Source organism: Schistocerca americana, chromosome 6 (assembly GCF_021461395.2).
Source record: "Schistocerca americana isolate TAMUIC-IGC-003095 chromosome 6, iqSchAmer2.1, whole genome shotgun sequence".
NCBI lineage: Eukaryota > Metazoa > Arthropoda > Insecta > Orthoptera > Acrididae > Schistocerca > Schistocerca americana.
The window spans coordinates 486,362,672-486,375,103 of record NC_060124.1 but is presented as its reverse complement, the minus strand read 5'-3'; the positions used below and the strand labels follow the sequence as shown (position 1 = coordinate 486,375,103).

At 46.3% G+C, this 12,432-nt stretch overlaps 1 protein-coding gene across 1 annotated transcript in view; it reads right to left on the bottom strand.

Annotated features, from left to right (window-relative positions):
• Positions 1 to 1,108: 1,108 nt before the first annotated feature.
• LOC124620237 (facilitated trehalose transporter Tret1-like) overlaps positions 1,109 to 12,432 on the bottom strand; it is a 65,031-nt gene continuing 53,707 nt past the window's right edge. Inside the window, exons 4-5 of the mRNA XM_047146905.1 lie at positions 10,778 to 11,089; positions 1,109 to 1,789 (exon numbers count right to left, since the gene is read on the bottom strand). Coding sequence (XP_047002861.1) covers positions 1,289 to 1,789; positions 10,778 to 11,089 — 813 coding nt within the window. The 3' untranslated portion in view covers positions 1,109 to 1,288. The remainder of the gene's footprint in view (positions 1,790 to 10,777; positions 11,090 to 12,432) is intronic.

Below are 12,432 nucleotides of genomic sequence, written 5' to 3'. Positions count from 1 at the left end.
AAATGACGTCTGTAAGCCGGCCGGAGTGGCTGAGCGGTTCTAGGCGCTACAGTCTGGAACCGCTCGACCACTACGGTCGCAGGTTCGAATCCTGCCTCGGGCATGGATGTGTGTGATGTCCTTAGGTTAGTTAGGTTTAAGTAGTTCTAAGTTCTAGGGGACTGATGACCCCAGAAGTTAAGTCCCATAGTGCTCAGAGCCATTTGAACCATTTTTGGTCCGACAGGGCATACACAGCCTTGTGTCCCGCTGGAGGAAGGCCATGGGAGAGGAAGGAGATTACGTGGAAAAATAGGAAGTGTGGAAGAAATATCAGTGTTTCTTGTGTGTACGTTTCATTGTGTTCAATAAATAATTTTTGAAGAAAAAAATGTGGTGCATCGGCGGCCCTCCTACAACTCTCTATGTAACTTCCTGGCAGATTAAAACTGTGTGCCCGTGCGAGACTCGAACTCGGGACCTTTGCCTTTCGCGGGCAAGTGCTCTACCATCTCTTTTCTCTTTTTTGCATTTTGTTCATTATTGATCGTTGTGTTCGGTCGTTGCGGACGTCGCAAGACACCCTGTTCAAGTTCGGTGGTTGATCCTTCCACTCAGTTTTTTATTACAGAAGCCAACCGGCTCTCTGGTCGAACACGCTGAGCTACCGTGCCGGCGACCATCTGAGCTACCGAAGCACGACTCCCGCCCGGTCCTCACAGCCTTACTTCAGTGAGGAGCGGGCGTGAGTCGTGCTTCGGTAGCTTAGATGGTGGAGCACTTGCCCGCGAAAGGCAAAGGTCCCGAGTTCGAGTCTCGGTCGGAGACACAGTTTCAATCTGCCAGGAAGTTTCATATCAGCGCACACTCCGCTGCAGAGTGAAAATCTCATTCTGGAACTCCCTACGTATTGATCACATTGGGATCGTGAGGATAAGATTAGAATAATTACTGCACACACAGAGGCATTGAGACAATCATTCTTCCAGCGATCTGTACCAGAGTGGAATGGGAAGAGAGTCTAATAATTGGTACAATGGGACGTATCCTCTGTCACGCATCTCACGGTGGTTTGCTGAGTATAGATGTAGATGTTAAGCTACGGTTTTATGACTTTGGTAACAAATGAGCCGTTTCAGCATGTTTATTATGGAGTGCGTGGCTGTGATTCGTACATAGTCAGGAAGCGTAGCACACCTATGTCGATACTTTCATTATGAAAGAATTGTATAAATACTGCAATTTGCACTACAGTACACGTAGCTTGACGGAGACGATCGCGTATCGCCGTGCCGTCGGCCGGTCGGAACTAGGAGCTGACGGTGAAGACACTCCTGCCGCCGTTGAGGTCCCTGAGGATGCTGTCCAGAGGCCGGCCTTTGGTCTCAGGCAGCGCCGCCAGTCCGACGACGGTGCACGCGATGCTGACGGCCGCGAAGAACCAGAAGGAGCCGTACTCGCCCATGGCGTCGGACATGAAGGGGTAGAGCTTGCTCATGAGGGCGGCCAGCCCCCAGATGGTGCAGAAGCCGAGCACCGAGGCGAGCCCGCGCAGGCGCGGCGCTACCAGTTCCATAACCAGCACGTAGGGCAGCGGACCGGGGCCCACGGCCATCACCATCACGAACAGCGACAGGCACAGCACCGGCAGCCAGCCCACGGACGATACGTCCGTGGCCGTCTCCATCCGCAGGTAGAAGTACGCGCCCAGGGCTATCAGCGACGCCGAGGCGAACACGTTCGTCACGAAGAATATCGTGCGTCGGCCGACGTAGTCCATCAGCGGGGTGGACAGGGCACCGCCGGCCACCTACGCGTACAGACACACTTGCGACAATGGCCACCACTACTCTCCTTCATAGTCAGTTCGGTATGTTTTTAATGTACAAAGTGCTTCTTGCTTACAAGGGAACCTCCCCATCGCACCCCCCTCAGATTTAGTTATAAGTTGGCACAGTGGATAGGCCTTGAAAAACTGAACACAGATCAATCGAGAAAACAGGAAGAAGTTATGTGGAACTGAAGAAAATAAGCGAAATAAACAAACTGAGTAGTCCATGCGAAAGATAGGCAACATCTAGGAGAGTGTGAGCTCAGAAGCGCCATTGTCCCGTGGTTATCGTGAGCAGCTGCGGAACCAGAGGTCCCTGGTTCAAGTCTTCCCTCGTGTGAAAAGTTTAATTTTTTATTTTCAGACAATTATTATCTGTCTGTCCGATGCGAGGTAACTGCGCCGTAGTATGGGGACGCTACACCTAAACAAACATCGAAACACAGGACGTCACTCGACTACAGCGCACGGAAGAGAGAGTATTCCTGTTAACGAGGCTCCCTGGCTTTCAGTTGACTGTTCGCTACTTTGGACGAGAGTGCATTAAATACGTGAGGTGTACTCCGTGGGCAATATGAATCCAGCAAATATAGCTCGCGACTTCAATAATAATCGCACGGTTTTGCGGTGCGGTCGCAAAACACAGACACTAAACTTATTACAGTGAACAGAGACGTCAATGAACGAACGAACAGATCATAAATTTGTGAAAATAAAGAAAGTAAACTTTTCGCTCGAGGGAAACTTGAACCAATGACCTCTCGCTCCGCAGCTGCTCACGCTAAACACGGGACCACGGCGCTCCTGAGCTCAATCCTTGATGTTGCCTATGTTGTGCATGGACTACTCAGTTTGTATATTTTACTTACTTTTTTCATAGTTACACACAACTTCGTCCTGTTTTCTCGATTGATCTGTGTTTAGTTTTTCAAGGCCTATCCACTGTGCCAACTTATAACTAAATCTAAGGGGAGTGCGATGGGGAGGTTCCCTTGTTAGTAGCATGCCATATGTTGAGTGGTAAATTCGAGGGCGAATTTCTCCGAAGAGTGGAGGAATGTTGAGTGGTACTTAAGATAGGTAAATAAACTAGTGAAATCAGTGTGAAGTACAAATTAGAAAATAAATGAAAAACTTAGTTTAGTTTAGAAGAATTAGACACTGGCAAACAGCGGACAAAGCAGCAGTGGCAATGGCCGGCGCTTGAAGTCAGCACGTTCAGGAGAGAAGCGGAAACTGTCGATTCAGCCGTCAGGGCATCGCCCGACCGGCTCACGTGTTTCTCAATTGTCACATGTGATCAACGGCCCTCGCCTACATTCCAAGAGCCAATGACCAACGTTAAGAAGATTCTTCGAGAAGCTTTTCAGCGTGACAGAAGAGGCAATGACCGTGAAGTCGTTCACCTCCAGCGAACTGAAGTGAATAAACACGCGAGACGCAGTGGGCCCGACAAGAAGAGTAGTTTCAGTTCAGTTTCGGAGCTGAAGACCGTCATGCAGGAAGAGACTACATCGTACACAGAAGCACCAAGTCCGCCGCTGTGATGGAATAGCAAGCCGCACCTTCGCCGCCAGAAGACAGAACTAAAAGGTATTTGAAGACTGATTTTTACGTACCCCGGTGACTCGTGAGGACGGGAAGGAGACGGCCTCACATCAGCAATCACCTGTGAGCTGGGATGAAGATCGGAAAGCCGAGGACTGGCAAGCTGGAGTCTGTTGTTCGAGTCCGGGACACTAGCCTTCGCCCGCCGCGCCGCTCCGCTGGCCGTCGCACAACACTGACACACGCGGTCGCTTAGAGAAGAGAAACACTGGGACGCCACATCCGAGTTATCACCATCCGATTCACGACTTCGTTCTCAATAATTAAACGGGTCACCACGATGCGCGTCTCCAGTCAACTGGGCGAGACGGCGACACGAAATACACACCGTCAGGCGTAATCAGACGCCGCCGCTGCCGCAGCAGAAGGCTTCACAAACGACACAGCTGCCGCTCTACCCAGCCAGGACAATCCAGTAAGAAAAGCGTTGTACAAATCTTCAATAAAATTTATCTTATGTAAAAATGCTGTTTCATTCTACCTCATACCCGAGCCAAGGAAGAACCCACCCTGCCCACATGTTGTTAAGAAAAAAAAAGTATTTTATTTTGTGTTTTTCACCCTGACATAAAGCTTTAGAATCAAATGCCCTTTGCAGTAATGCTCATCCTGACAACTGACTAGCATCAAAAGAGAAAACTCAGTTACATTTAGTGCCAGAAGTGTTACACATAAATAACGCAAAATCTCCAAAATTGGCGAAGTTTTGCAGAAGTTCAAAATTTGGCACGAACTTAAAGGCGCGATGCTTTTAATCCACCAGAAAACCCAAAGACATTCTTGTATGTCCAACCTTTTGACTGGAGGTCCGGGGGACTAGAGCCGTTCACTCCAGTAAGAAAATGAAACACCTACAGCCGTCCTCTTTGTGTCATTTACTATGTAGGTACCAGTTTCGGCGCTTCAATGAACCATCTTCAGGCCTTAGTTGATGCTGAAGGGCTTATCACCTCCATATACAGGGTGAGAAGTATTTAAACCGACAGCCGCGCGGGATTAGCCGAGCACTTAGCCGGCAGGGTAACTCAGCGTGTTCGGTCAGACGGTTAGCTACCCTCCGTAATAAAAAAAACTGAGTTAATGGATCAACGACGAACTGAAACGGGTGTCTTGCGACGTTCGCCCCGAGCAGATACAAGAAACGAAAACGAACAAAATGAGATTTTTTTTTATTTTTTTATTTTTTTTAAAGCGGTCTAAGGCGCTGCAGTCATGGACTGTGCGGCTGGTCCCGGCGGAGGTTCGAGTCCTCGCTCAGGCATGGGTGTGTGTGTTTGTACTTAGGATAATTTAGGTTAAGTAGTGTGTAAGCTTAGGAACTGATAACCTTACCAGTTAAGTCCCATAAAATTTCACACACATTTAAACCGACAAACTCTGGGAGGTTGTAGGGGACATCAATACAAATATTTTTCCCTAATGTCATTTTTTCCTATGAGGAATATTTAAACCGGCAGAGGAAGATTTCTCTGGCAGCAAATTAATTAAACCAACAAACACTTTTCCATTTTTTTATGACCAAGAGACAACACATTAACACAACCCAATTTCAATGACTGTAGATTTTCAGCCGGCCGCGGTGGTCTCGCGGTTAAGGCGCTCAGTCCGGAACCGCGCGACTGCTACGGTCGCAGGTTCGAATCCTGCCTCGGGCATGGGTGTGTGTGATGTCCTTAGGTTAGTTCGGTCTGTTCTAAGTTCTAGGGGACTGATGACCACAGATGTTAAGTCCCATAGTGCTCAGAGCCATTTGAACCATTTTTTTTGTAGATTTTCAAAAATGCCTCCATTGACACGTAAACAAAGGTTACACCGTCGGATCGTGTTCTGTCTACAAGGGCAAAAACCCCAGGAGTATCCTGAATTGGTCCTGCTGCTGCTACTATCCGGGCAACCAGATCCTCACACACAAAAAAGTCCAGAGGGGACATATGTGGGGATCGAGAAGGCCATCGTACAGGACCACCTCTGCCAATCCACGTTTCTGGGAACCGTCGGTACAGGAATCGACGCGCACGACGACTAAAATGTGCCGGCACCCCATCGTGTTGGAACAACATGCGTTGTCTTGTAAGGAGCGGGAAGTCTTCCAGCAATTCTGTCAGTGCTCTGGCGAGAAAATTGTAATAGTGCCTGCAATTTAATGGCCTATGTAGGAGATACGGCCCAATAAAACAGTCCCCAACAACACCGCCCCACACATTAACGAAGAACCGCACTTGATGAGCGCTATTAACTTTGGCATGGTGGTTATCCTCACTCCAAACATGCGAATTGTGCATGCTGACGATTCCATCACGCGCGAACGTTGCTTCATCGGTAAACAACACAGAGAATGGAAATGTACGATGCATTTCACGCTGTTCCAGGCACCACTGCGAAACAGTGCTCTGAGTGGATAATGAACTGGTACCAGGTTGTGGACACACTGTAAGTGAAATGGACGTAACAATTGCTCTCGAAGGACTTTTCTTACATTCTTCTGATTCGTCCCCATGTTACGTGCAATTGCACGAGTGCTGATTGAAGGATCCCGCTCCACATGCTGCAAGACAGCTTCCTCAAATTGCAGCGTTCTTACCGTGCGACGGCGTCCCTGTCAAGGTAATCTGCTAAATGACCCGGTCTCACGCAGACGTTGGTACACAGCAGCAAAGGTCGTATGATGCGGGATACGGCGATTAGGATATTGTTGTTGATAAACCCGCTGTGCAGCTCGTCCGTTGTGGTGCGCTACGTAGTACGCACCAACCATACCAGTGTACTCGCTCCATGTGTATCGCTCCATTAGTGAACAGAGAAAATGTGCTACTACACTGGTGGACAGCAGTTGCCTACAACTGAAGTGCATATTACGGCCTCCACAGGTTTAAATAATCCTCATTGGGAAAAATGACATTCGTGAAAAATATTTATTCTGATGTCCCCTACAACCTCCTAGAGTCTGTCGGTTTAAATACTTTTCACCCTGTATACGATGCATCAGTGGCCAACATAACTGGTTTAAGCAGTTACAGATAGTCTGCATACAACGGTTATGTTGAAGAGGAATGCAAATCTCTAAAAAGGACATCACGGAAGTTGGAAAGAAAAACACAGGTTCAAGGAAGGAAACTGCGAAGAAACCATGGGTAACAGAGGAAATACTTCAGTTGATCGACGAAAGGAGGAAGTAAAAAACGTGTTCAACGCAATTCAGAAATAAAGAAATACAAGTCACTTAGGAATGAAATAAATGCGAAGTGCAGGGAAGCTAAGGCGAAATGGGTGTATGAGAAATATGAAGAAATTGGAAAAGAAATCTGTGTCGGAAGGACTGAGTCAGCGTATAGAAAAGTCGAAACAACTTTCGTTGAAATTAAAATAAAGGGTCGTAACATTAATAGCGCAATGGGAATTCCTTGGTTGAATGCAGGGGAGGTAGCGGATAGATAGAAAATGTAAAAATGGTTCAAATGGCTCTGAGCACTATGGGACTCAACTTCTGAGGTCATTGGTCCCCTAGAACTTAGAACTAGTTAAACCTAACTAACCTAAGGACATCACATACATACATGCCCGAGGTAGGATTCGAACCTGCGACCGTAGCGGTCTCGCGGTTCCAGACTGCAGCGCCTAGAACCGCACGGCCACTTCGGCTGGCAGAAAATGTACATTAAAGGCCTCTGTGACGTGGAGAACATGTCTGATGACGTGATAGAAGAAGAGATAGGAGTCGACAGAAAAGAAATAGTCGATAGTTAGAGTTAGAATTTAAAAAAACTTTGAAAAATCTAAGATCAAATAAGGAAGAAGGGATAGACAAAATTCCATCGTAATATCTCAAATCATTGAGGAAAGTGGCAACAAAACTGCTGTTCAGGTAGGTGTGTATAATGTATGAGACTGGCAATATACCATCACACTTTCGAAAAAAAAACCATCATCCAGACAGGTCTAAATATAGCAAGAGCTGACAAGTGCGAGAATTATCGCACAATCAGCTTAACAGCCATACATCCAAATTGCCAAAAAAATAATATAGAGAATAATGGAAAAGAAAATTGAGTATCTATTATACGACGATCAGTGGGAGAATTATCCAACTGTCAGTTTAACAGCTCATGCATCCATGTTGCTGACAATAATAACAACAAAAGAATGGAAAAGAAAATTGGGGGTCTATCAGATGATAAGTTGGTTTTAGGAATGGTAAAGCCACGAGAGAGGCAGCTCTCACATTGTGGAAAATTCTGTAAATTTGTGGTAAGGTCTTATGGGACCAAACTGCTGAGGCCATTGGTCACTAAGCCTAAACACTACTTAAACTAACTTACGCTATGGACTACACACACACACCCATGCCCGAGGGAGGACTCGAACCTACGACGGGTAGAGCCACACGGACCGTGACAAGGCGCCTCAGACCGCGTGGCCACCGCGTGCGGCTCTCACATTGTGGTTGTTAAGGGAAGCAAGACTGAAGGAAAATTAAAACACTTTCACAGGGTTCGACGACATGGAAAAAGCGTTCGACAGTGTAAAATGATGCAATATGTTAGAAATTATGAGTAAAATAGGAGTAAGCTGTAGGAAGAGATGGGTAACAAAATGGTTCAAATGGCTCTGAGCACTATGCGACTTAACTTCTGAGGTCATCACTTGCCTAGAACTTAGAACTAATGAAACCTAACTAACCTAAGGACATCACACATATCCATGCCCGAGCCAGGATTCGAACCTGCGACCGTAGCGGTCGCTCGGTTCCAGACTGTAGCGCCTAGAACCGCACGGTATGGGTAACAATCAGTATTTACAAGAACGAAGGCGGGAAAGGTACAAGATTGCGATTAAAATTCAGGGTGAAGGGATGTAAATGATAAGATTTGCTGGCGACATTGCTAACCCCAGTGAAAGTGAAGAAGCAGTACAGGATCTGTTAAATGGAATGAATATCCGAATGAGTACAGAATACGGGCCGAGAACAAATCGAAGAAAGACGAGAGTAACGACAAGTAGAAGAAATGAGAACAGCGAGAAACTTAACATCAGAATTGGTGATCACGAAGTAAATGAAGTCAGGAGGAATTCTGCTACCTAGGCAGGAAAATAACGCATGACGGACGGAGCAAGGAAGACTCAGAAAGCAGACTAGCACTGGTAAAAAGGGAATTCCTTGCTAATACAAATCTGCTAGCCTCAAACAAAGGTCTTAATTTGAGGAAGAAAGTTTTGGGAATGTACGTTTGGGACACAGCAATGTATGGTAGGACATGGACTATCGGAAAACCGGAGCAGAAGAGGAGTATTTGAGATGTGATGCTACAGATTAATGTTGAAAGTTAGGTGGCCTGATAGGGATAGGATGAGGGGGTTACCGCAGAATCTATAATTATAAAACACTTATATTTCATTTAAACGAATCATTTACTACTTTGTTCTTTCGGAGTGTATTTTGCACCCTTGTAGACGCTAAGTATGAAGCACAAGGCACAGGGATAGTGTCTGCACTAAGTGAGGAAGGCAGCGTTTGTTTCCTCTGGAGCTCCAGGCAGTCTATGCCACACAGAGTGGAAACTGTTGCCTCTATTATTCGTAACTTCATGCCACGCTGTACGATTAAATATATCACGAATATACACTACTGACCATTAAAATTGCTACACCACGAAGATGTGCTACAGACGCGAAATTTAAGCGACAGGAAGAAGATGCTGTGATATGCAAATGATTACCTTTTCAGAGCATTCACACAAGGTTGGCGCCGGTGGCGACACCCATAACATGCTGACATGAGGAAAGTTTCCAACCGATTTCTCATACACAAACAGCAGTTGACCAGCGTAGCCTGGTGAAACGTTGTTGTGATGCCTCGTGCAAGGAGGAGAAATGCGTACCATCACGTTTCCGACTTTGATAAAGGTCAGATTGTAGCCCATAGCGATTGCGGTTTATCGTATCGCGACATTGCTGCTCACGTTGATCGAGATCCAATGACTGTTAGCAGAATATGGAATCGGTGGGTTCAGGAGGGTAATACGGAACGCCGTGCTGGATCCCAACGGCCTCGTATCACTAGCAGTCGAGATGACAGACATCTTATCCGCATGGCTGTAACGGATCGTGCAGCCACGTCTCGACCCCTGAATCAACAGATGGGGACGTTTGCAAGACAACAACCATCTGTACGAACAGTTCGACGACATTTGCAGCAGCATGGACTATCAGCTCGGAGACCATGGCTGCGGTTACCCTTGACGCTGCATCACAGCCAGAAGCGCCTGCGATGGTGTACTCAACGACGAACCTGGGTGCACGAATGGCAAAACGTCATTTTCTCGGATGAATCCAGGTTCTGTTTACAGCATCATGATGGTCGCAGCCGTGTTTGGCGACATCGCGATGAACGCACATCGGAAGCGTGTATTCGTCATCGCCATACTGGCGTATCACCCGGCGTGAGGGTACGGGGTGCCATTGGTTACACGTCTCGGTCATCTTTTGTTCGCACTGACGGCACTTTGAACAGTCGACGTTACATTTCAGATGTGTTACGACCTGTGGCTCTACCGTTCATTCGATCCCTGCGAAACCCTACATTTCAGCAGGATAATGTACGACCGCATGTTGCAGGTCCTGTACGGGCCTTTCTGGATAGAGAAAATATTCGACTGTTGCCCTGGCCAGCACATTCTCCAGATCTTTCATCATTTGAAAACGTCTGGACAACGGTGACCAAGCAACTGGCTCGTCAAATACGCCAGTCACTACTGTTGATGAACTATGGTATGGTGTTGAAGCTGCATTGGCAGCTAGCTGTACCTGTACACGGCATCCACGCTCTGTTTGCCTCAGTGCCCAGGCGTATCATGGCCGTTATTACGGCCGGAGGTGGTTGTTCTGGGTACTCATTTCTCAGGATGTATGCACCCAAATTGCGTGAAAATGTAATTTCATGCCAGTTCTAGTATAATATATTTGTCCCATGAATACCCGTTTATCATCTGCATTTCTTCTTGGTGTAGCAATTTTAATGCCCAGTAGTGCACGAGTTTGTTACTTCGGAGTGTCTTTTGCACCCTTGTAGACGCTAAGTATGGAGCACAAGGCACAGGTATAGTGACTGCACTAAGTGAGAAAGGTAGCGTTTGTTCCCTCTGCAGCCCCAAGCAGTCTATGCCACACAGAATGGAAACTGTTGCCTTTATTATTCGCAAGTTTATGCTACGCTGTACGATTAAAAATATCACGAATATAAGTATTTGCTGTTACTCTGGAATATAATTTAAATAAGTGACGATGGCAATTCTTTGATGACACTAATTTTGGGCCTATAAATAAAGTACTTTGCATCGGTGTGGCCTCAACGCTGCACGTTACCTGTAGAAGCCCCATGATGATTGTGGCGAGCTCTGGAGACAGGGCGTTGCCCCCTTCCTCGAAGATGAAGACGGCGTAGTTGATGACGGCGAAAAGGCCGCACAGCTGCTGGTTGACGGCGACCATGACGATGAGGCACAGCCCGACGACGGCGGCCCGCGAGCACGCCTGTCGCTCCAGCGCCGGCCGCTCCGCCCCCGCATCCGCCCCCGCCCCCGCCTTGGCCTTGTGCCGCCCCAGGGAGGCCTCGATCAGCGCCATCTCGTGCTCCAGCTGATCCTCCGTGATGCCGCGCCTCAGCCACCGCAGCGACTGCCGAGTTTGTGCCATTACTATCACAACTCACGCTCTTCTCACAAGGTGTGACATAGGGTACTAAAGAACAGTGTTCGGGAACTTCCTAATAACGTAACCTATAATTATAATGACAGGTCGTTATTTAACGTTGTTACCAAGAACCCCGAAGATTTCTTCACCAATGTTCTTCAAATTTTTACAGGATACTCTACTAAACATTTGGACGGACATACGTTACACATACTTTTACATACATAATATATCTATACTGCTACAAAAGGAAAGGCCTTGTTTAACGTTGTTACCAAAAATCTTGAAAAGTTCTTGACCAATTACTTAAGATTTTTACACAATACTGTACTAAATGTTCGGACGGACATAGACTACATATTTTTAAAAATATACTACATAAATATATGTGTACTATATTGACAGTAAAATCCAAAAATAGCGTAAATGAGAATGGCAATGGTGTTTGTTCCAGAAAGCTGCGGCAAGTAGTTAACAAGTTTTCGAGTATTGTGGACGTTGTTAACACCGGCAGCCGTTTGCTCCATCCTATTGCTTTAATACCAGGCGACGATGTCAAAATTGTTTACATTTTGTTGTGTGTACACTGCAATTGCATTGCGACGCTCATGTAACTTATTGTGTGATAATGGACATAACTGGACGTGCTTGGAAGATGTCATTTTCCAGCCTGAAAAAAGCGGACGTGCTCATAGTTGCCTTTTCCGTAAATAATAGCCTGAAACAAAGAGCGATTCATACTATTGGGGCATGGGAAGAATTTGGCACTAAATCCGGAGTTTACAAAATTACTTGTAACGACTGCCCAAACTATTGCATTGGACAGACAGGTAGACCCATTAAAGTAAGGTATAAAGAACACATGCTAGGTAAAAATGGGGGAAATGTATATAATTCTACGTTTGCTGAACATCTATGGCTCTTACAGCATACGCCACGTGAACTGGATGACCTAGAGTTGCATCACGAATTGAGTAAGGGTTACAGATCGGACTTGCTCGAAGAATTAGAGATTTTCAACCGTCTTTCTCAAAAAGAAAGCCTAGAAACAAAAACTTTTTAGATAGTTTCAAACTCCTCCTTGCTTTAATGTAATATAGTCTGGCTGACTAGAAGTTCGTTTCCTTGCCTGTTGTTGCTGGTGAGATGCGCTTTTCCTGTCTTGTTGGGATTTTACGTATTTTCGATGTTTGCTGTTTGTGGCTTTCGATGTGTATGTGTTGTTAAATGACTCTGTTATGTTTTTATTCACAACGACAGATGATTTCGTTATACTTTATCATTTTGGTTGTTTTCGCTAGTATGTATTTTACCCTTAAGTTACGCGA